The sequence below is a fragment of the Bombina bombina genome, chromosome 1 (assembly GCF_027579735.1).
Source record: "Bombina bombina isolate aBomBom1 chromosome 1, aBomBom1.pri, whole genome shotgun sequence".
In the NCBI taxonomy this organism is placed as follows: Eukaryota; Metazoa; Chordata; class Amphibia; order Anura; family Bombinatoridae; genus Bombina; species Bombina bombina.
In genome coordinates this window covers 891,913,326-891,939,089 of record NC_069499.1, presented here as the reverse complement: position 1 = coordinate 891,939,089, position 25,764 = coordinate 891,913,326, and the positions used below count along the sequence as shown (strand labels likewise).

Sequence of the window (25,764 nt, the reverse complement as noted above, 5' to 3'; positions counted from 1 at the left end):
CTTTAGGGCAATGCCCTACAAAAGGCTCTTTTAAGGGCCCTTGGTAATTTATTATAGATTAGTTTTTTTTTATTTTGGGGTGTTTTTGTTTTTTTTTAAAACAAAATATTAGAATAGGAATAAAGTTAGGTTTTATTAGCGTAAACTTAGGTTTTATTTTTATTTCACAGGTAAGTTTGTATTTTTTTAAACTAGGTAGTTAGTAAATAGTTATATTGTAGCAAGCTCGGTTTTATTTTTATTTCACAGGTAAATGTATTTATTTTTAAATATGTAGTTAGTTAATAATTGTAACTTTAATTTAGGTCTATTTTAATTATGTTAAAGTTAGGGGGTGTTAGGTTTAGGGGTTAATATAGTTTGATTTATGCGATGTGGGGGGCAGCGGTTTAGGGGTTAATAGGTTTAGTTATTGCTGGTGATGTGAGTGTACGGTGGTTTAGGGGTTAATAGGTTTAGTGTTGGCAATGTTTTGGAACTGCGGTTTAGGGGTTAATAGGCTTAGTTAGTGTCAGCGATGTTTGGGAACTGCGGTTTAGGGGTTAATAGGTTTAGTTAGTGTTGACGATGTTTGGGAACTGTGGTTTAGGGGTTAATAGGTTTAGTTAATGTCGTCAATGTTGGGGAACTGCGGTTTAAGGGTTAATAGGTTTAGTTTGTTTTGGTGATGTTTGAAAACTGCGGTTTAGGGATTTATAGGTTTAGTTTGTGCCTGCGATGTTTGGTAACTGCAGTTTAGTGGTTAATAGGTTTAGTTTGTGTTGGCGATGTCAGGGAACTGCGGTTTAGGGGTTAATATGTTTAGTTCGTTTTGGCGATGTTTGGGAACTGCGGTTTAGGGGTTAATAGGTTTAGTTAGTGTTGGCGATGTCGGGGAACTACGGGTTAGGGGTTAATAGCTTTATTTAGTGATTTACTTAATGTCAGCGATGTCGGGGAACTGCGGTTTAGATTAGAACAATGAAAAATTCCGAATATGAATAATGGATCTGAAAATTCAGATTTTCATGAATTTTTCAGGATTTTCCGAATTGGCCATAATTCGTCCGAAAACTAAATTCGCCGAAATGAAACGCACATGTCTAGCATATATGCTGTGTGTCCATGAGCCAGAATCTGGCACTCTTGGATTCTCAATATGCCATCACGTTTCAAATCTCCCATTACTCCTCTACCCCTACCTATTTACAACACACAGGGTGTTTCTAGTTCACCTGGCTTCTCTTATAGGATCCAGTGCGTGTGCTTCTGTATTTGGGTGTATTTATAGAATCTTAGTACTCATTTTGCTAAAGAATTGTATATTTAAAGGGACAGTTCATGCACAATTGGTTTCTCCTTAATGTGTATCCAATCGCTTTTTATATCAGTTGCAATGTATAAAATGTATGAAAAATGCTGCTCCTTTAGATTTATTTTTGTATATAAAATATTTGTTTTTGCTCTTTTAAAAAGCGCACAGAGATTTCATTATCTCTACATAATCACAAATGCTAATTTATGTTATCTATGTCTAAGATAACAATTTAATACACTCCAGCAGGTAGAATGGATTATTAGGAAAACTTTAAAGGGGATAAAATGTTACAGTATACTGGCTAAGGTTTGCAAAAAAAAAGTTCATTTTTAACTACCCTGTTTTAAATGCTTTGCGCCCCCTTTCAAGAAGTCAGGCATAACTTGTCTTATCTAAACCCATTTCACCACCACACATCGCTTCAATACATCCACTACATTTTCATTAAAGAATCACTACCACAACTACAGAAAAATAGTATGTGATTGAGTTCTAGCCTTCTTTTGTAGATGTTTCTTTAAAATATTCCCTTTAAGTTGTTTAACATTATTTATTATAGTTTTGTGAAACAGACTTTTATTCTACACCTATACACGTTGCGCAATTCTGTCATCGTTTAAACTCAATAGCTTTTCATAACATTTGGTTTTTCATTGCAGTTAACAGCTTTGCTAGAATCACATTTTCCCCTTTTGTTTTACGTATTACTGTATATATTTATGAGAAAACATAATAATCGTTTAAAAAGCTCTGTAAACTATTTGTGTGTGTTTTTGTGTGTAACTGTAAATTACTAACCTAGCCAGTGGCCACACCAATACACAGACACTGTAGCAAATGAAGTGCTGGCTGGGATAGCAACAGTTTGAGGCGGAGATGGGATCTGATGGGTGGGTGGGGTTGAGGGAGATGTTAATTTCCTGGGAGGAAGTGAGTCTATGGCTGTGGAATTCTTGGAGTGAGAAGAACAGTTAGTGTGAGTCTTCTGCCTGGCTGGCAGTTGTACCCTACAGGATAGAGGTGCAGAAATGCCTCATTTTACAGTGGTTCCAGTGGAGGACAAACAGAAAGTGGAATATGACAGCGTGGAAGGACTTAACTGGGTGGATTACAGGGACACAGGACAAAGCTCACGGGATCCATATGACTCTATCAGTTCAGATGGTGAGTTCGGTTACTAACGGGCCTGCAGCACATTGCTCAGGAGCTGACTGGCAGTGACGGGGGAGAGGTCTCACCATCATCTGTGTAGTGTACTTAGAAAAGTTTGTAACGTTCTAAATTAACTCTGCCTGAACTATAAGTACTGTGCTGAATGCAGTATCTTTTCCCTATGTAATCAACTATGAGGATTCTGTGTTTCTGTGACAGGGATGTGCCGGTGTGTTTCATTATGAGAGTTATATCTGTATGAAGTTCTCCCATTATAAATACAATTTACTTTTTCAGTTATGTCTGTATGATGTATCAAATTGTATCTTGATAACTTATTTTGAGGTAACATAATAGTTATATCAAAGGCTAAAAAGATCTGGTGATTTCCCTACTATAATTTTCTAACCTATTAATAAGATGGCAAACTTTTGTGATAAAATATTTTTGTTTTATTTTGTACTGTTTATAACATAACCTAAAACTAATTTTAGGTTATGTTGAGAAGTCTCAAAGTGAAAATTAAAAGATATTTTGCCATAAGAGTTTTAAAAATATGATACTGATTTATAATCCTTTTAATAAATATAACCCTTATTATTTCATTTTCAAAAACACCAGTTGTAAAAAAACATTTATACAGAGGTAAAATACAGTTTATAAAGTCTATTTTTTTTTAAAAAGTTATGTTTCATTAATCTTTTAAGTGCTTTTAATTTGACAGCACCATAATATGTTAGATATGACAACTGTAAGAATGGCACACATTTCTGAGATTGGGTGATCAGACAGGAAGATATTTGCACAATTTCATAATTTTTTACTCTAGTCTGTGATTTTACACATCCTTGGTGTTATCTAGAGAACAGACCTCGGATAGTGTGTAAAACTGAAAAAAAATAATATATATATATATATATATATATATATATATATATATATATATATATATATATATATATATATATATTATATATATATATATATATATATATATATACTATCTCTTCCTTATGTCCCCTAGGGCTGTCAGAGGTATTTAAAGAGAATGTCACATGACTAGCAAATGTAAATTTAGGGATTTCACAAAAGGGGATAACCTTGCAGGTGCTACAATGAACATTCTAAAACATTACATTTGTATTTACTTGGGAACTAAATCTTTCACTCACAACAATTCATAGTTAACTATTCACCTACATTGACATCACTGTTGAAATCAGATGTGTACTTGTGACCTGACCTCTGTGTTTTGACAAGGCCTCAACCAGGTGTACTGGGCAGGTTCTCATTTGTTTTGAGAGACAAGTGGATTTTCTGTTTGCTTGTAATACAAGCATGGTGATCCATATTATTGTATTATCTATTATGTCATTTACCCACAGCAGAAGCCTTGATCATTATTGGGTTTATACCTTGTGTATCATAATGAAACAATATACACAATGCTATGCAATAAATGAAAACATTGACGTCTCTGTAAAAGTCAGTTGCACCCTAGTTATATGAGTTAGAAAGAGAGGCTTTGATTGGTAGTTTTATGTCTTTCATTTTTATCTAGTATTTACATCCATGATATATTGTTCTCTCTTCATAACTAATTTTGTTATTGGCTCCTAGGTATTTTCTTTTTCCTTAAATGGACATTGTATTCAAAGATTCTCTATAATTTTAAATGAAAAGCACAAAAAAACAAAAACAAAGTACAGGCTGTTTAAATTTTAGTTGAAACTAATACTGCAGGTTTTGTTTTTCCTACCTGTTTATATTGGCCAATAAGGATTGCTGCGCTGCTTTACTGTTGGGCAGGGACACAGCAAGTATGACAGGAACTTATTGATTCTTTCAGGATAAAATAAAATTGTGTAAGAAAAATTAAATGTTTTAGACAAACAAAGAAATAAGTTGGCTTTAATGCCATTGTTTTGGTCTCTAGTGCACTTCAGAAATGGTATTTTGAAACCATCCTATTGATTGCAGGCTGAATTCCTCTTGGCAGTGAGAAGGTTAATTCACTTCTCCTTTTTGTGGCAACTAACAATGTAGTATCAGAGGACAATAAAACCCTTTTTTCCCATCCAGTACTAGCTACTCACGACATCTGCACTAGGCCAGATGCTGTTTTTGTTTTGTTTGTTTTTTAGGAAATATACAATTTACAGATACATATGAAATACAATAAGTAATTGGGACTAAAACTGAAAAATTTGCCTAACTCTCATTGTATATCAGTGTATGTATGTCACAGATTTTTTTTATTATTATTTATATCCATTTTCTTTATTTTTGTTTTGTAAAGCAGTCATTTTGCTCAATTTTTGTAAGTGGCGACCATATTTCCTGACGCAGCATCCCTTTTTCTTAAACTGAGATTACAATGTGTGATCTGTAAATGATAAAGAGTGGGTTATATAAACCGCTATAAATGGATAGTGGTGTCTATAAAGTCAGACACACTGACATAAGGGTGGGGCCTGCACAGTGTCCCTGCTTGCCTGAGCATTGCTCTGCCCAAAATAAACTGCCTGCCTTGGAGTGTAATATTGTAACGTAACTAGACGTGTGCTACTGTCTGCAGGCCTGTAAATTCCTGTACCGGCTGTGAGCTAGTGAGACAATGTGTCTCATCTGTTAATGTAGCAACCTTTAGTAAAATACAGTGGCAGTGTATTAAAGGGATATGAAACCCAATAATATTCTAAAGTTTCCAATTTACTTTTATTATCAAATTTGCTTACTGCCCATGGTATTCTATGATAAAAAGATACTTAGGTAGGCATCTGGGGCCATACATGGCAGGAAAGAGTGCTGCCATCTAGTTCTTTTGCAAATGAATAACATTCTTACAAAACTGCTGCCATATAGTACTCTAGGAATGGGTCGGCTCCTAAGCATATGTTCCCGCTTTTGAACAAAAGAGAACAAAGACAGATTGAGAATAGTCGTTTAAACATGAATTATGAAAGAAGGTGATTTGAATGCACTTTGCAATATGTGAGCATCAATGGGACATACGAGTGTAAATAGAAAGGCTCTAATGTGTGAGCAATGGCATGTTGTTATTGTACTGTTGCTTGAATAAACTGCTAAGGAGTTAAACGCCTACAAAGACAGCTTTAGAGCAGCAATGCATTACTGGGAGCTAGCTCTGCTGAACATGTTTAGTGAGCCAATGACAAGAGGCACATGTGTGTAGCCCCATTAACCAGCTAGCACCCAGTAGTACATTGCTGCTTCTAAGACTATATATACGCATGCTTTTTCGAAATAGAATAAGGAGAAAACAAAATAAATTTGATAATGGAAGTAAATGACATATCAATCACAAATGTGGAGCTGCTAAAATGTTCATTTATTAACCATCTTTGTAAAATATAGGCTCACATGAAAACATAAAATGGGTACAGGCGTTTTGGCCCTGACAGCCTTAAAGGGACATGAAACCCAATTTTTTTTTCTTTCATGATTTAGGTAGAACATACATTTTTAAACAATTTTCCAGTTTACTTCTTTTATCAAATTAGTTTCATTCCCTTGGTATGCTTTGTTGAAGGAGCAGCAATGCACTACTGGTATAATCTCCACCAGTCAGCTGCTAGAACCTAGGTTCTATGCTGCTCTTGAGCTTTCTTAGATAAACCTTTCAGGAATGCATAACAAGAGAAGGAAGCAAAGTAAATTGGAAAGTTGTTTAAAATTGTATTCTCTATCTGAATCATGAAATAAAATGTTTGGGCTTCGTGTCCTTTAAATGATAGACCATGGTCTTTTGTCATTATATTTCCATGTGAGCCTATATTTTTTTTAAAGACATTTAAATACAAACATTTTAGCAGCTCTGCATTTGATATTTCCTCAGCAATAAAGATTGCTTGTAGTGAGCGCAAATGACCTGTTACGGTATCTGCCCTCTGGGAGCTCCGGGGTGAACTAATCCGCATATTGTGTTGGCGAGTAGGAGCTGCATTCACAAGTGGCCACTGGGAGCGAGACTTGACTACATATGTATAAGTCCATTTATTTTAAAGGCTTGTTTTACCTAGTTGTGGATGTGAGCCCGTCTTGCGTGGGAGACAAAGTAATCCTTAGAGATCGATTTACCTAGACATGGCAGACAGGGGCGCTGCCGGAATTCAGCATTGCACAAGAGTGATATTTTGCGCTCTTGTGCAACACCGCCCCCTGCCCACTCACAGCTATCGCATGTGGGCAGGAGCTGTTAATCTCCCTGGTCAGATGAGACCAGGGTGATTGAAATTCTTCACCTAAGAAGAGGAGGAGAAGAGTCTAGGAAGCAGCAGTCTGATGACCACTGCTTGATAAAAACTGACTGCAGAACCTGCAGTCTGAGCTGGGTGAACGGCTTGATAAACCGAGTCCTTACTGCTTTTGATGATTGCATGTTCCCAGTATTGGTCACTTTGGAAATGTCAAGCTTGTCATACTTAACAGCTGCACAATGTTATGTCAGGCAATCGAGAGTCATACTGAATGAATGTTTTGTGTTTTAAGTAAATAGTCTGTTAAAACTGCATGCTCTAACTGAATCATGGGGGAAAAAGTGTTTTGTGTCCCTTTTTAAATTGACTTGTTAAACCAGCTGCAGTGTTTAAAATATATGGGAAATGTTTCCTTTAGCTGTGTCTTGTATATGAAATGGCTGTATCTGCTAATAGAAACCACAACATAGCCTGAAGTTGCATGGAGAAAAAAAACCTAAGGTAAAATGGATCATTGGAAACACATTCACAATCACAGTTCACTGTCTCTTTAATCAGTATTTATTTTTTTTAAACAGCAATTCTTGGTGGATAACAGTAAACAAATATCTGGCCTACTGAACTTTCTATAGGACATATTCTCTGTGCTCTTGATGAGACTGTCAGACATGCACTCGCTGCATCAATAAGCCTTGTTCTATCTATATGGAGCACATTCTGTAGTAATCTCAAGAGCTCAGATGACGCCGCTAAACCCAACAACTATCAACCCAGAGGTGCATAGTTTTTGTTAATTTTGGAACCATAACATCTCTAATACAGCTAAATCTCCCTGTTCTCCTAGCAAAGGTGCTGAACTCTTATTAATGCAGTCTGCGCATGTTAGTAGCCGCTTCAGCTACACAGTGCTAAATGGCTGATTTAGTACAACCGCTGGCTGTATTAAATATAGAAACATTTGACGGTAGGTGAAAACCAAATGGCCCATCAAGTCTACCCATATTACATGTTCCTGTTTTCTTAGGATAGCCTTATGCATGTCCCAGGCATTTTTGAATTCCTTTACAGTCTTTGTGTTTACCACCTCAACTGGAAGTTTATTCCATGAATTCACCACACTTTCTGTAAAAAAATTTTTTTTAAAAAATGCTTCCTAACATTTCCCATGATTCTGCTACCCTCAATTTAAAGGGACATTAAACAATTTGAGATAGTAATATAAAATGATGATAAATCGTATATATGAAATAAAATCTGCAATATACTGTCATTATTTATTTTGTCCCCCTTTCCTGCAATTCTATTCCAAATTTGTGAGCTTTCCAGTTCTTATTAGAAATGGAAATGCAGACCACTGTTATATTCCACACAGTCATTGGCTGAACACTCTAGTGACCTATTTATAGCTGTCCCTAATTGGCCACAGCAGAGCAGGTAACTTAAGTTACAACATGGCAGCTCCCATTGTTTTATAGACACAAAAACTACATTAATTTTTTCATTATTTAAACAGCTAATGAAACCTTAAAACATACATCTACATGCTATTCTCAGACTAATCTTTTCTTTGCATAATTCTATCTAGTATTTATTTAGTGTTTAAAGTGAAGGTCAATTTTGATGAATTAGTGCCCAGTTTTTAATAATCCTATTAAAAACAAGGGCACTTTAATTCATCAAACTTGACATTTCAAGCGTTGTCTTCAAAAACTTACCTTTTAATTCTGAGAGCCGCTGCGGCTCTTCCTCCGCCCGTCGCAAGTCCTCTTCGCGGGTCCAAAATGACAAATCAGGCTTCATCAGGGGAAACACCATGATTAGAGAAAGCCGGATTCGTCATTTCTGATGTAAGCAGAGGCTTCCGACGGCCGGGGGAATCGATGGAGCAGCTTTCAGCTTTCAGTAAGTTTTTGAAGAAAACGCTTGAAATGTCAATTTTGATGAATTAAAGTACCCTTTGTTTTTAATTGGATTATTAAAAACCGGGCACTTAGTCATCGAAATTGACCTTCACTTTAATGTCCCTTTAAGATTGTGACCCCTTCTTTTGGCATTTGTTTTTGTGGAAAATGTTTTCACTAAAAAATTAATCTCTATAAATATAAAGGGACAGGCCAATCCTCTGCAATCGAGGTACACGTTATAGTGTTTTTAGTTTTTCCCAAGGCCACAACTACCACATGTAGTTTTTTTATTTTTAAATTACCCACACAACCTGCACAGGGATTGAAGAGATTAATAGTGACTAATCCATTTCATTCTCTTTAAAAGGATCCTTGCACCTTGCATAGAAAAGCAATGTATACACAAGGTTAATAGTAAAACATGCATCCTTCCTTGTGTTATTAGTTAACTGCTTCTTTGGAGAGTATTGCCAAGTGGATGGTTTTCCGTTAATAATAATTTTATTGAAAATACCACTATAGTTTACTAGTCAGGAGACAAAAGCTACTAGTCTCCCTCCTCAATGTTAGAAGAAAAAGAAGACAACGTTTTTACTCGGCCAGAACTAGTGGAAATTTACAGCCCAGTAGTATAAATATGTGTATGCATTATCATAAAATAAAAAATAGAGATATATTTAAATTTTGCCAGCCGGGCGGCATTATGAAGTAGCTGGGTGGTGTAGTGTAATAATTTGCAATGTTATAAAATGTTCTATTTTACCCTGGCTTCTAACATTTTGGGTTATTCTCCATTAATCTATCTATTTTGTGCAAAAACATTAGAAAAATGTATTAGCTAATGTTAACGTTGACTTAAATTTCAGTCGGGTGATTCCCCCATTAAATAGGTCCTGGGGAGAATATTGTGTGTGTGTGTGTGTGTGTGTATATATATATATATATTTGCATAGGAAATTAGTACATCTAAGCAAGTATCCCCGCTTGCTTTCCCCCAGAAATTCTTAATATGCAATGTTTCCAATGCACAAGAGAATTGTGGGTAAGATATGCAAATTAGGTATGCAAATTCTCAGTTTTTTTGCTTCAAAAATACTGTTTTAACACAGCGAGCCTTTTAAACAGGAATATGACAGCAAACCAGAAATCACTCACTATACAAGCCTGTTTCGTTCTTTTTAGAACTCATCAGTAGGAGATAGATTTCTGATTGCTGCATTGGAAAAGCTATTTTCATGGTTAAACCAAAATTCATTAAAATTATGGGGGGGGGAGATAAAAAAAACTTTACATTGATTTAATTTTGAGACATGGAGGATTTTAATTTCAGTTTTTTATCTCCCCCCCCCCCCCCCCATAATTTTTATATATATATATATATATATATATATATATATATATATATTTCTAATCTATCCCTCAGTTTACGCCAGGGTTAGGTTCCATAAAGAATGGTTGTAAATTGAAACCCAGTTTATAATGTAAGTCAATGAGAAGTGAGGGAGTTAGGTTCCAGGCCCCTCTCAAAATTGGCATAAGTAACACCGAATACATTATTTTTAAAGCTTTGAAATGAAGACTTTAAATGCTAAACAGCATTATAAACCTAATAAAATAATTACACAACACAGATTTTACTTGCATTTTTCTGCAAACAGTTCTTTCTATGCATTCCAATCTGTACTGATTTATAGACAGGAAGATCTTGTTCCTTTGCAAGCTGCTCGATGGCTCAGGTCTGGTTAAACTGATTAATTTCAGCTTGCTTATCTTTGCTGCAACACAAGCGGACAGCTCCACCTACTGGCTATTTTACTCAATGCACTGCTTCTCAATGCTTTTCAATAGCAGTCACATGACTGAAAAAAAGGTTGTTTTTCTGAAACGGTGCAAATTGAACCATTGTAAAATGAGGGCACCTGTATACGTATTAATATGAAATATTATTTCCTTCTTAATATAAGGAGAGTCCACGGCATCATTCCTTACTGTTGGGAAATACTGAACCTGGCAAAGACACCCAAGCCAAAGGCTTAAATACCTCAACCAGTTCCCCCACCCCCCCCCCCCCAGTCATTTCTTTTCTTTTGTCACAGGAGGATGGCAGAGAAGTGTCAGAGGATTTCTGAGTAGTTACTTAGGAGGGGTATCTGCCCTTCAATATGGAACTGGAGTTTTAAGTAGTCTTGTCAGCCTCTCAGTGAGAGCATTGACGAAAGTTAGTCTGGAGATTCAGGGAGAGTCTTTCTGCGAACTCATCCAGACTGCCTGCTAACAGCTCCTAAGTAATCAATGTTGACGAGTTTTCTCACTCAAGTCCATGTCAGGAGCGATGCTACAAGACTGTCACACTTGAGAGGCTGTGTTTCTGTTCCACAGCAGGGATTCTGGTGAGATCGTTTCAATTTTTACATATGTTGAAAATGCTTGAAGACAGGGTCACAGTGTGGCTCCTTTTATCTTAATAGAATCATGTCAATCAGTTAATATCTCCTGAGGGGGATTATTGAACAGTGGGGATTAATCAAATGCGATGCTTTGATTTTATGCTGCTTTATGTGTGAGATTTATTGGGCTCATAGACTTTTTGTTATGTGGCTGGAACGCACAGGTTTATACTTTCACTTTGAGTGCTGCGCAGCTTGTAACTTGGCGCACTTTTACTCATAGCAGGGGTGTCCTGCCTTGTGCACCATGAGAACATGTGGTCTCGCTTTTATTTCCTCTTTCCTGACCAAGTTGGCTGTCGGAGAAGATGCTATTTCTCTGTATTGTCTGGGTCTAGGAGGTGGCGAGTTCCCCAGCCATTGGGAGTATAAGGGTGCCATTTTTTTGAGGAAAAAAAGATTATTTTCTGTGTCCTGCTGTCATTATCTTAAGCTATGGAGGATTCTGATATATTAGAGGGTACTCCCTCTATTCCAAATAGTAATACCTGTTTATGATAGAAACAAAGAAACAACACTAACAAAGTGTGTTTGATAACAAGAGGTGCGCCTATTCTATGCTATTCTTGTGATGGAGCTTCTAATTATGGTGTTTTATGTGAGATATCATATAGCAATAATAACAGTGAAATAATATATAACTGGTCAACAATAATACATAATAATTGGCAAATACTTGATGGAATCCTTGGTGTTTATATTCAACAAAAAAACGTCCATATATATTGAATATACTGAAAGTCCCACAACTCCTAAGGAGGTAATACAGGTGGCCCCAAAGCAAGCAGCGGCTCTCTCCACAATATGCGTGAGGATAAAACTTGGTCCTAGAAATGACAAAAGAAGAGGCGCTCTGGTGCAGATAAACCCAACAATAAGTGAGATTTCCAAAAAGGAAGAAAAATAGGTACTCACAAAGATATTTGCACTTCCAGTGCAATAATCCGCAAGCCGAAGCTTCAGAGCCGTTCGGCTGACTCTTATTCTCCCGATATGCTCCCGGCAATAGTCAGGCCCCTAAGATGAATGAAGCATAGGACACCTTGGTGCAGATCACCCTTACCAATATCGAGCTAACAACAGTGGGTAGATATTTATACTCACAAACGTGTGTGCACAAACAGTGCAATATCGGGCGGACCGAAACTTTATAAAGCCGTTCGGCTGACTTCCAACGAAGGAGGCTGTTACTCTCGAAAATCCAGTAAAAAGAAAAGTTCAAAGCAAGGTAGAACAATGTAAAAACTTTTATTAAAAATCTTAAAACTTTGCTACGCGTTTCTCGGCTGCACGCCGTTTCATCAGGCTCATAAATTTAATGAACTACCTTGCTTTCTTAAAAAGGCTAAGTTAACCAATGAGAATGGTTTACAAGTTACACACCCACCATAACATGTGCATTAATCAATTCGGTGCTACGCCTCTTTCAGGTACTGGGTAACTAACAGAATTGTGTTTCAGCTGTCAATAGCACATTCGGTAAATAGTGATATGTTAACATACATTTCTAGCAACATTGTACAGATAAACATAGTGAATAAAAACTCATCTTATACAGCATATATACAATAGTCTGAATTTTAGATACATAAAGTTTACGGGTGGATATCCTATCGATTCTAAATTGCAGGGTTCAAAATATATGCTCAGTTAACATTAGGCCCTCGCTGTGGTATTACTAAATGTCCTAAAATATATATATATGATGTTATCGATAGTGGGTCATATATAATTGAAGTAATTGAGAAACATATTAGTCTAATACGTACATACTGCAATGCATTATATATATATATATACGATTTCGGCTCGATGACAAAATACCTGGAATTAGTGAGTGAAAAGTTATGATATTCATTATCAATTTTAAGTTTAATGGGTTTCGATATGTTTCTAAAAATTCTACGTGATCTTGGTTGCAACTTTAGATCCTCCGTGTTTTGTGATGCGGTCGATGACTTAAACATAAATTGGGAATTCTGTGATGTGATACTAGGGAGTGATGACTATCCTCTAGTGAATCTAATGAAGTGCTAAAATGACCTTAGTCTAGTGATACTATACGTGGCAACTGTCTAGGTGGGTATAAAGTGAATCTGTGTGTAACAGAATTTAGGTTGTGAGGATAATAATATATAATAATACTACTATTGGTTTGTGGCTAAAAGTGTCTAATATTAAATGGCGTGTGTTTTGTGTAAAAATAATAATATTGTCAAAGATTGATGCAGCTATTGGTTGGTGTTGCTGTGCTTGTAAATTCCGGTTGGTCAGAAGTGTATGGTGAAATAGTGTAACATTGTTATAACTAATACGGAAAAAATAATATATATGTGATGTTTATGTAACTAATGTCAGAGAATGAAATTGGTATATGTCCTTGCTCTTATCAATGAGTGTCTGTTACTATAACTAAAATTATTTGAAAACACAAATTTCTGGTTATTAACCCGAATAATGTATAGTGGTCTTCTTTTATCTATATTTATATTGTTTAGAAGTCATGTAGTCTTTAGAGAGAACCCCATATATATATATATATATATATATATATATATTATATATATATATATATATATATATATATATATATATATATATATATATATATATATATATATATATATATATATATATATATATATATAATGCAAAAAGTGTATCTATTTGGCAATAAACCAGTCAAAACAATTCAGACTAGAAATGGGAACACTAAATTCTCTACAGGGTGAGGCAGAGAGAGACACACACCTCTGATGGTGAATATATGGATCTTAAAATGCTGCTAAGTCCACATTGAGATTGAGACCCAAGGGGTGCATGGTCTTCAGTTTGTGAATCCAGTATGTCTCTCTCTGCCTCAGCCTCAGGAATCTGCTGTATAAGTTGGAAGGTACAATCTCCTCTATCGGGACTATAGTATAACAGTTAGGATTTCCTCCATGTTTTTTATGGCAGTGTTTAATAACACTATGCGATTTCTTATTTCTAAGAATACTACAATAGTGTTCAGACCAGCGATGACTCAGGTGTCTAATTGTGCGACCAATATATTGGATCCCACATACGCAGGATATTAAGTATATAACATAATTGGAAGCACAGGTCATCCTACTTGTAATTCTATAGGTTTTGGTATCTACATGAGAACGGAAATGAAGTGTGCCATGACCAATGTGGTCACACATTTTGCATCTAGAAATCCTACATTTGTAGGCACCCCTATTCTTAATTGGACAATTATTATTTAGACTCTTATTTGTTTTATTCGTGATTTTCCAGGTCTTCTTAATTTGATGTCCAACTACCTTACTAGGTGCTAAAATGTTTTTCAGGGTAGGTGCCCTTTTATATACTATAGATGGGCTATCGCCAATCAAATCATTGAGAATGGGATCTCTCTTTAGAATTCTCCAATGCTTCTGAAATATATTTTTAATTTCCTTATGATTGCTATTAAATTGTGTTATAAATCTAATCTCCATTGGTTTGTCAGCTTCTAATTGTGCTTGTTTATTGTCCTTTTTCTGGACAAAATAATTTTCCCTTCTTTCATTTCTAGCTCTTTGGTAACTGGATTCAATAAGTTCCATGGGATAGTGTTTTTCCTTGAATCTTTCTTTGAGAATGAGGCTCTGTCTGTCATAGTCTGTTAATAAACTACAATTTCTCCTTATTCTTTTAAATTGCCCATATGGGACATTCCTTTTCCAAGGATAGTAGTGATTGCTGGAGAAATCTAAGTAGCTATTACTATCCACGGTTTTGAAATGGGTAGAACTGTCAATTCCTCCATTGCCATTAAAACACAAACTCAAGTCCAAAAAGACTACACTCTCTGGATGAATGCAGCTTGTGAATCTAAGTCCCCTATCATTATTATTTAGGTGATTAATGAATTCTTCTGCTTTATCTTTGGTACCATTCCACAAAAATATAAGGTCGTCTATGAACCTACCATAGAACACCAGGTTCGCCCCAAATTCAGATTGATAAATAAATTGGTTCTCGAAACTTCCCATATACAAGTTTGCAAAACTAGGGGCGAACCTGGTGCCCATGGCGGTTCATTTAATCTGCAAAAAATATTGGTCATGAAACAAAAAATAATTGTGTTGCAAAACAAATAAAATTAATTGTAAAATAAATTGTTTTTGCAATGATGGGATATATGGATCTTCTTCTAAATAGTTGGAGATTGCTATTACACCTTGATTGTGAGGAATGTTTGAATAGAGCGCTTCTACATCACAGGTTATCCATAATAGATCATCTGTGATGGTGATATGTGTCAGTTTCTCCAGAAGATCAGATGAATCTCTAATATATGATTCGAGATTAATGACATATTTCTGGAGGAAAAAGTCAATGTATGCAGATACATTCTCTGTGAGGCTGCCTATGCCCGCTATTATGGGTCTTCCCGGGGGGTTGGCCGTATCCTTGTGGATTTTCGGTAAGTGGTAATAGAATGCACAGGCAGGCTCCTTTGGAATCAAGAATTCCTTCTCTCTTTTGGATACTATACCCTCCTGGTGGGCGAAATTAATTAGGCCCGTAAGGGTTTGTAGGTACCTAGATGTGGGGTCTTCTTTAAGGGGAGAATAATAGTGCTTGTCTCCCAAAATGCGATTTGCTTCTTTTATATAATCACTACGGTTCTGTAAGACAATACCGCCCCCCTTGTCGGCCTGGCGGATTATCAGTTCAGTGTTATTTTTTAAAATATCTAAAGCTTTTAGCTCATTTGGAAATAGATTTCGATTAGGGATATTTTTGGGAAGCTGTTCTAATTCTTCTAAGACAAGTTCTTTGAAAATTTCAATATAAGAATCATTAGAAATCTGTGGGTTAAAGTTTGACTTATTTCTAAAATTTGTCTGGATAAAACCCTCATTTAGTTGTTCCAAAAGAGTGTCCGGTTCATAAGTTGGAAAACCAGAAGTAATTCTAGCTTCCATAGCATCTGTCAGGATTGGTAAAGCACTAGATTCTTTTAGACTCTTCTCAGCAAAATATTTTTGCATTGTGAGTTTCTGTGTGTATCTATTTAGGTCTACAAACAAATTAAAAGTGTTGTGCAAATTTGAGGGGCTGTAAGATAATCCCTTTCCCAATACTCGTATCTCGTCATCAGTCAAATTATGATTTGATAAGTTATATATACCCTTACTTAATTTTTGTAGTCTTGTTTTTTTGTGGGTGGTCCCACGCCCTCTGCACCCCCGTCTGTGTAGGGTCGTTTTCCTTTTTGGAATTGAGTCTGTGTGGTAACCGGCTCTAGATAGCTTGCAATTTTTCTCTGGGACCAAGATTGTGGTCTCTGTCTTTGTTCTAAAAAAGCAGAGCTCTCTACTTCTATTGGGTGGGTCCTCTCATTGAAAGTCTCATTATTAGTTGTTATTGTTTGTCTTCCTATATCAGCCCTCAAAGGCGCCGTAGGCTCATTTAATGTTTCAAATCTGTTTGATATTGGGATATTAGCACATATGGGATGGTCATATGAATCTCTTCTGTTAAATTCTCGTCTGTTATCGGTATCACTCCGAGGATTTGAATTGTGCCAAACAGGTCTATTGTAACTATCGTGACTCATTCTCGTGGAGTGCATATATTGTTGTGGAGGGTAATAGGAGGATGTGTTACCCTGATAGTGTGAATTTATAGGATTAACATAAGAATTGGAATGTTGATATGTCTGGTTATATTGTGCTGTGTGTTTAATCCTATTATGATTACTATTGTTTCTAAAACGATTCCCTCTGTCTACTACAGTCCATTCGCTATTGCCAAGATTGTTGCCACTATTTGGCTGAATATTCGACTGTTGCATATCGGACAAATTAATTCTATTAGATACTTGGGTATTAAACCTATTGTGTTGTCTATTTCTGTTCCTAGATCTTCCGTGATTATAGGTGTGAATTTCGCCTCTATTGTAGTCACCCTCATCTCGTAGTAATTTCCTATTCTTGTTCTCTAAAAGTTCTTTTTGGTAGTTATCTATTCTCTGTAGTGTTAGTTTGTTAAGTTCTTCATATTCAGTGGATGTTTTAAATTGTTCTAAATGTGATTGTATCTTCTCAATTTCTAATGTAATTTTGGTGACTAAAGATTCCCTATGTGATATTAAGATTTTCATTAGACGTATGGAGCAATCCCCTAGGGCCTCTTCCCATGTGGATAATAATTCAGTGTCATCTTTGAAGGAGCAATTTTTAAAAATTCTCAACCCCCTGGGGATTTGTTTCTTTTCTATATATTTCCTTAGCATCTCGGCATCCCACCAATGTCTGCACTCAGTATTTATAAGTTCTTCAAGTTTGGAAAAAGATGAATGTATTGATAGACTATCGATATCAGTATTATCACAGAGTGCAGGATTGGCGGGAGACACTGAAGATACTAATGTGAGCCTTTTATTGATACGTTCATTAACCGATAGCATGATGGCTGCAATATAAACCTCTAACAACCGTGTATGGTAATGATAGAAACAAAGAAACAACACTAACAAAGTGTGTTTGATAACAAGAGGTGCGCCTATTCTATGCTATTCTTGTGAAGGAGCTTCTAATTATGGTGTTTGGCCTGACCATTGCTGGGAGCATATCGGGAGTGAAAGAGAGTAACAGCCTCCTTTGTTGAAAGTCAGCCGAACGGCTTTATAAAGTTTCGGTCCGCCCGATATTGCACTGTTTGTGCACACACGTTTGTGAGTATAAATATCTACCCACTGTTGTTAGCTCGATATTGGTAAGGGTGATCTGCACCAAGGTGTCCTATGCTTCATTCCTCTTAGGGGCCTGACTATTGCCGGGAGCATATCGGGAGAATAAGAGTCAGCCGAACGGCTCTGAAGCTTCGGCTTGCGGATTATTGCACTGGAAGTGCAAATATCTTTGTGAGTACCTATTTTTCTTCCTTTTTGGAAATCTCACTTATTGTTGGGTTTATCTGCACCAGAGCGCCTCTTCTTTTGTCATTTCTAGGACCAAGTTATACCTGTTTATATTGTGAGGAGGCTTTGGTATGCCCGCCCTCTCAATTATGTTCCACATGCCTTGACAATATTATTCGGTCAAAGAAGGTTACCCCTTTTTAGTACCATTGAGCCATCCACCTCTGAGGACTCGCTGTCCCATATGGTGCATACCCTACATTCATCTCCTCCTACACACGCAGCTTCCGGTAGCACACTTGATCCTACATGTGGAGGGGGCCTTTTACCACCAGATTTTACCGCGCAGTTAAAAATGACGGTGTCTGAGGCCCTCAGTGCATTATCTAATTTAAGAGCGTGGATTTTCCTGGCATAAAGTTAAGGTCGCCAGGATCCTATAGTTTCTCCAGGATGGACTGGAGAAGGGCCTTTCTGCCAGTTCCCTGAGGTGACAGATTTCAGCCCTTTCTGTTTTCTGCACAAGAGGCTCTCGGAGCTTCCAGATGTACAGTCCTTTGTTAATGCTCTGACTAGGGTCAGACCTATGTTTAGATTTAAGGCTCCTCCTTGGAGTCTAAATCTTGTTCTTAAGGTTTTGCAATGGGCTACGTTTGACCCTATGCGTGAAGTTGACATTAAATTGTTGTCCCGGAAGGTTCTTTTTCTACTGGCTATTGCTTCTGTGCGCAGAATATCTGAGAGTGCTGCCTTGCAACGTGAGCCTCCTTATCTGGTGTTCCATTCTGATAATACTATCCTACGTACTAAGTTAGGTTTTCTTCCTAAGGTCGTGTCAGACCGCAACATCAATCAAGAGATTGTGGTTCCTTTCTTGTGTCCCAATCCTCCTTCTTCTTTGAAGGAACGTTTACTCCATAATTTGGACGTGGTTCACGCCTTGAAGTTTTATCTTCAGGCTACTAAGGATTTTAGACAAACTTCTTCCTTGTTTGTCTATTCCGGGAAGCGTAAGGGTTAGACGGTCTCTTCGACTTCCTTATCTTTTAAGTTAAGGAGTGTTATCTGCTTTGCTTTATGAGACAGCGGGACAAAAACCTCAGAGGATTATGGCTCATTCTATTAGAGCAGTGGCTTCCTCTTGGGCCTTTAAGAACAAGGCCTCTATGGATCAGATTTGTAAGGCGGCTACCTGGTCCTCCTTTCATACTTTTTCTAAATTTTACAAGGTTGATGTTTTTCCTTTGGCTGAAGCAGCTTTCGGGAGACAGGTTTTGCAGGCTGTGGTGCCCTCAGATTAGGGTCTGCCTTTCTTTTTGTCCCTCCAGTTATCATTCAGTGTCCTCTAGAGCTTGGGTTTAATTTTTCCAACCGTAAGGAATGAAGCCGTGGACTCTCCTTATATTAAGAAGGAAAACATAAATTATGCTTACCCGATAATTTCATTTCCTTCTGTATAAGGAGAGTCCACGACCCCGTCCGTGTTATCCGATCGGCGGCCCTCTAAATTATATTTTTCTTCTGGCACCATTTATGCCCTGATATTTCTACTATTGTTCCTTGTTCCCTTGGTAAAATGACTGTGGGAATGGGGGACGTGGGAGTGGTATTTAAGCCTTTGGCTGGGTTGTCTTTGCCTCCTTCTGGTGGCTAGGTTAAGTATTTCCCAATAGTAAGGAATGATGCAGTGGACTCTTCTTATACAGAACGAAATAAAATTATCTGGTAAGCATAATTTATGTGTTTATGAAAAGACAAATATGGGACAAAAAAAAATATTATTTTATATTCATAGGCAAATATGTATAAACACATATACAGTATCTCACAAAAGTGAGTACACCCCTCACATTTTTGTAAATAATTTATTATATCTTTTCATGTGACAACACTGAAGAAATTACACTTTGAAACAAGGTAAAGTAGTGAGTGTACAGCCTGTATAACAGTGTACATTTGCTGTCCCCTCAAAATAACTCAACACACAGACATTAATGTCTAAACCATTGGCAACAAAAGTGAGTAGACCCCTAAATGAAAATGTCCAAATTGGACCCAAAGTGTCAATATTTTGTATGGCCACTATTATTTTCCAGCACTGCCTTAACCCTCTTTGTCATGGAGTTCACCAGAGCTTCACAGGTTGCCACTGGAGTACTCTTCCACTCCTACATGACGACATCACGGAGCTGGTGGATGCTAGAGACCTTGCGCTCCCCCACTTTCCGTTTTGAGGATGCCCCACAGATGCTCAATAGGGTTAGGCCTGGAGACATGCTTGGCGAGTCCATCACCTTTACCCTCAGCTTCTTTAGCAAGGCAGTGGTGGTCTTGGAGGTGTGTTTGGGGTCATCATGTTGGAAAACTGCCCTGCGGCCCAGTCTCCTAAGGGAGGGGAACATGCTCTGCTTCAGTATGTCACAGTACATGTTGGCATTCATGGTTTACACAATGAACTGTAGCTCCCCATTGCTGGCAGCACTTATGCAGGCCCAGACCATGACACTCCCACCACCATGCTTGACTGTAGGCAAGACACACTTGTCTTTGTACTCCTCACCTGGTTGCCACCACACACGCTTGACACCATCTGAACCAAATAAGTTTATCTTATTCTCATCGGACCACAGGACATGGTTCCAGTAATCCTTGTTTTTAGTCTGCTTGTCTTCAGCAAACTGTTTATGGGCTTTCTTTTGCATTATCTTTAGAAGAGGCTTCCTTCTGGGACAACAGCCATGCAGACCAATCTGATGCAGTGTGCGGCATATGGTCTGAGCACTGACAGGTTGACCCCCACCCTTTCAACCTCTACAGCAATGCTGGCAGCACTCATATGTCTATTTCCCAAAGACAACCTCTGGATATGATGCTGAGCACGTGCACTCAACTTCTTTGGTCGACCATGGCAAGGCCTGTTCTGAGTGGAACCTGTCCTGTGAAACCGCTGTATGGTCTTGCCCACCGTCCTGCAGCTCAGTTTCAGGGTCTTGGCAATCTTCTTATAGCCTAGGCCATCTTTATGTAGAGCAACAATTATTTTTTTAGATCCTCAGAGAGTTGTTTGCCATGAGGTGCCATGTTGAACTTCCAGTGACCAGTATGAAGTAGTGTGAGAGCAATAACACCAAATTTAACACACCTCCCCATTCACACCTGATACCTTGTAACACTAATGAGTCACATGACAACGGGGAGGGAAAATGGCTAATTGGGCCCAATTTGGACATTTCCACTTAGGGGTATACTCACTTTTGTTGTCAACGGTTTAGCCGTTAATGGCTGTGTGTTGAGTTATTTTGAGGGGACAGCAAATTTACACTGTTATACAGGCTGTACACTCACTACTTTACATTGTAGCAAAGTGTCATTTCTTCAGTGTTGTCACATCAAAAGATATAATAAATATTTACAAAAATGTAGAGGGGTGTACTCACTTTTGTGAGATACTGTATACTGCACATATGCTTATGTGTACATATTTGTCTATGAATATATTAATACATATACAAACACACATATACAGTTGTATGCAAAAGTTTAGGCACCCCTGACAATTTCCATGATTTTCATTTATAAATAATTGGGTGTTTGGATCAGCAATTTCATTTTGATCTATCAAATAACTGAAGGACACAGTAATATTCTAGTAGTGAAATGAGGTTTATTGGATTAACAGAAAATGTGCAATATGCATCAAAACGAAATTAGACAGGTGCATAATTTTGGGCACCCCAACAGAAATATTGCATCAATATTTAGTAGAGCCTCCTTTAGCAGAAATAACAGTCTCCTATAGCCTGTAATGAGTGTCTGGATGAAGTTATTTTGGACCATTCCTTGCAAAACATCTCCAGTTCAGTTAGGTTTGATGGTTGCCGAGCATGAACAGCCCGCTTCAAATCGCCCCACAGATTTTCAATGATATTCAGGTCTGGGGACTGGGATGGCCATTCCAGAACGTTGTACTTGTTCCTCTGCATAAATGCCAGAGTAGATTTTGAACAGTGTTTTTGGTTGTTGTCTTGTTGAAATATCCAGCCCCGGCGTAACTCTGTGACTGATTCCTCAACATTATTCTCAAGTATCTGCTGATATTGAGTGGAATCCATGCTTCCCTCAACTTTAACAAGATTCCTAGTACCGGCACTGGCCACACAGCCCCACAGCATGATGGAACATCTACCAAATTTTACTGTGGGTAGCAATTGTTTGTCTTGGAACGCTGTGTTCTTTTGCCGCCATGCATAATGCCCCTTGTTTTGACCAAATAACTTAATCCTTTTTTCATCAGTCCACAGCACCTTCTTCCAAAATGAAGCTGGCTTGTCCAAATGTGCGTTTGTGTACCTAAAGCGACTCAGTTTGTGGCATGTGTGCAGAAAAGGCTTCTTCCGCATCACTCTCCCATACAGGTTCTTCTTGTGCAAAGTGCGCTGAATTGTTGAACGATGCACAGTGACACCATCTGCAGCAAGATGATGTTGTAGATCTTTGGAGGTGGTCTGTGGACTGTTTTTGACCGTTCTTACCATTCTTTTGCCTCTCCGATATTTTACTTGGCCTGCCACTTCTGGCCTTAACAAGAACTGTGCCTGTGGTCTTCCATTTCCTCACAGTGGACACTGACAGCTTAAATCTCTGCGATAGCTTTTTGTTGCCTTCCCCTAAACCATAATATTTGTTTTCAGGTGATTTGAGAATTGTTTTGAGGCTTCCATGTTGCCACTCTTCAGAGGAGAGTCAAAGAGAACAACAACTTGCAATTGGCCACCTTAAATACCTTTTCTCATGAGTGGATGCACCTGTCTATGAAGTTCAAGGCTTAATGGGTTCACCAAACCAAATGTGTGTTCTAATTTATTAGTGCTAGGTAGTTACAGGTATTCAAAATGACAAGGGTGCCCAAATGTATGCACCTGTCTAATTTCGTTTTGATGCATATTGCACATTTTCTGTTAATGCAATAAACCTTATTTCAATACTGAAATATTACTGTGTCCTTCAGTTATTTGATAGATCAAAATGAAATTGCTGATCCAAACACCCAAATATATATATATATATATATATATATATATATATATATATATATATATATATATATATATATATATATATATAATTTGCATCTTTTATCATCCAATTTGTATTGTTCTCTTGGTTTTCTTTGTGTAAAGGTTAAACCTAGGGAGGCTCGTATTCTAATTTCTAAGCCCTTGAAGGACGCCTCTTATTGTAGTGTATTTTGAGTGTTTGGGGCGCGATCCGATATACGGCATAGTTTGCGGCACAAGCGAGGGAACCCGCATCGCCCGCAGTTTCAGCTCGCAACTCGAGCTATCCAATATACGGCGCCGTCAGATGCTAAAGTGCCGTAAGTCGGATAAACCAGCGATGTCCAGAAATCTGCATAAGTACAAATTTCTGGAGTCGCCAGTGACTTACGGCACGTTAGAAACTGCCGGCGCCTACAAAACCTGACTAAAGTATGAAATCACCCGTACTGTCTAACACGCCTCCCAAACATAGCCCGACACGTCTAACCCTCTATCCGCTATCCCCCCTCACTATCCTAACAATAAAATATGTATTAACCCCTAAACCGCCGCTCCCGGACACCGCCGCCAGCTATATTAAATCTATAACCCCCTAAAGTGAGCCCCTACCCCGCCGCCATCTACCTTACCTACCCCCTAATGTGAGCCCCTTACACCGCCGCCATCTACCTTACCTACCCCCTAAAGTGAGCCCCTACCCCGTCGCCATCTATTTTAAAATTATTAACCCCTAATCTAATCCCCCTACCCCGCCGCCACCTATATTAAATTAATTAACCCCTAATCTAATCCCCCTACCCCGCCACCACCTATATTAAATTATTTAACCCCTAAAATACTAAACTATCCCTACCACTAAACCTAAGTCTAACCCTACAAATAGCCCTTAAAAGGGCTTTTTGCGGGGCATGCCCCAAAGAATTCAGCTCTTTTGCCAGCCCTTAAAAGGGCTTTTGGCGGGGCATTGTCACAAAGTAATCAGCTCTTTTGCCTACAATCTAAATCCCCCTACACCGCGGCCACCTATAATAAATGTATTAACCCCTAATCTAATCCCCCTACACCACCGCCACCTATATTAACTATATTAACCCTAATTATATTAGGGTTAATATAGTTAATATTGTTATTATATTATATTATATTATATTATATTATATTATATTATATTATATTATATTATATTATATTATATTATATTATATTATATTATATTATATTATATTATATTATATTATATTATATTATATTATATTATATTATATTATATTATATTATATTATATTATATTATATTATATTATATTATATTATATTATATTATATTATATTATATTATATTATATTATATTATATTATATTATATTATATGTATAATTACCCTATCTAACTCTAACATCCCTAACTAAACTCTTATTAAAATAAATCTAATAGGAATATTTTCATTAATAATATTAATATTTAAATCTAGATATCAGAAATTGAAAAAGCACTCACTGGACTGTGGACATCAGTGTAAATCAAAACTTTATTGTGACGTTTCGGGACCAGCAGCGTCCCTTCCTCTGACAAACAGGTGAGAAAACAGAACTTTTATAAGCCCACAAAACACTCCCCTAGGTGAACTGCCAATCAAAATGAGCCGTGTGCAAAACCAGCATAAGCATGTGTAATTAGTGAATAGCCGGTTAGAACATTGTGAAATATATATTCATATACAAAAAATGAGTGTGTGCAAATGTAATCATATACACCTATAAATATGTGAGGTCCAAGTGAAACTAATAGCCCCCGGGAATAGACCTGATCATGTATATAACAAAAAATCCGTAACGATCGTTCATTCATGTATAAGTAAACAAATACCCTGATAGGACAGAGTACATCACGCCTCTGGATTTTGATTGGAGAATAAGATTCCTCTAAAGGCCACGCCTATACTGACATTACGGACAGAGTTAATCTGTATTAAACCCATTCATGAATAAGTAAACAAATACCCTGATAGGATGGAATACATCACGCCTCCGGTATTTCATTGGAGCATAAGACTCCTCTCATGGGTCCGCCTATATTGACATACCGGACGGAGTTTAACATGTATAAGATCCATCAAATATGTTATGGAATATTCACTTATTAAAACCTCATAAGGTAGGAGTCAGTGACAATCTGGCCTAATAGGGTCGCCGATGTTCAAAATCATCACACCTCAGATAGATCGCCGCAACTCTCAACCACTGGTCGAGAGGTTGCCATGGCGACGTATGCAAATAAACAAAAAGCACTCAATGCGGCTGTGTATTACTGTGTCTAGACAATGTTACTACTTACCAGAGCTTAAAACGTTAGTAAAAGCTGGGTCTAAGGTGGTTACCGATTCAATCCCATAACATAAAATCATGATATTAATACCTACTTGGAGATTTACCAATGCCGCTCACAACATGTGAACCAACACCCATCTCGGCACACCAGCTCCCTTGTTGGTCTCTGTATCACACCACAGAACGAATGCTAACTACACTCTATACTCCCAATATACTGTCATCCATTTCAATGATTTCTTTGCGATCCTTGCTGATACTCAGACCCATCTCAATTTGAAACGTAAGGTTGCCATGGCAACCTGTCAACAAAATAGAGTAAATCAAAAAGTAATAATGTGAATCCAAAACTAAAAAATTACACATAACTCTACAAGTGCAAGCATGTGCCCGAATAATGCCATAACTAACTGCCATGACTAAATATTTAATTATCCACACTAATAGTGACGAAGGG

At 37.4% G+C, this 25,764-nt stretch overlaps 1 protein-coding gene across 1 annotated transcript in view; it reads left to right on the top strand.

The window, feature by feature from the left end:
- The first annotated feature begins 2,233 nt into the window (after window positions 1-2,233).
- The window catches only part of LOC128646112 (solute carrier family 12 member 4), a 270,698-nt gene continuing 247,167 nt past the window's right edge, over window positions 2,234-25,764 (top strand). Inside the window, exon 1 of the mRNA XM_053699564.1 lies at window positions 2,234-2,461. Coding sequence (XP_053555539.1) covers window positions 2,326-2,461 — 136 coding nt within the window. The 5' untranslated portion in view covers window positions 2,234-2,325. The remainder of the gene's footprint in view (window positions 2,462-25,764) is intronic.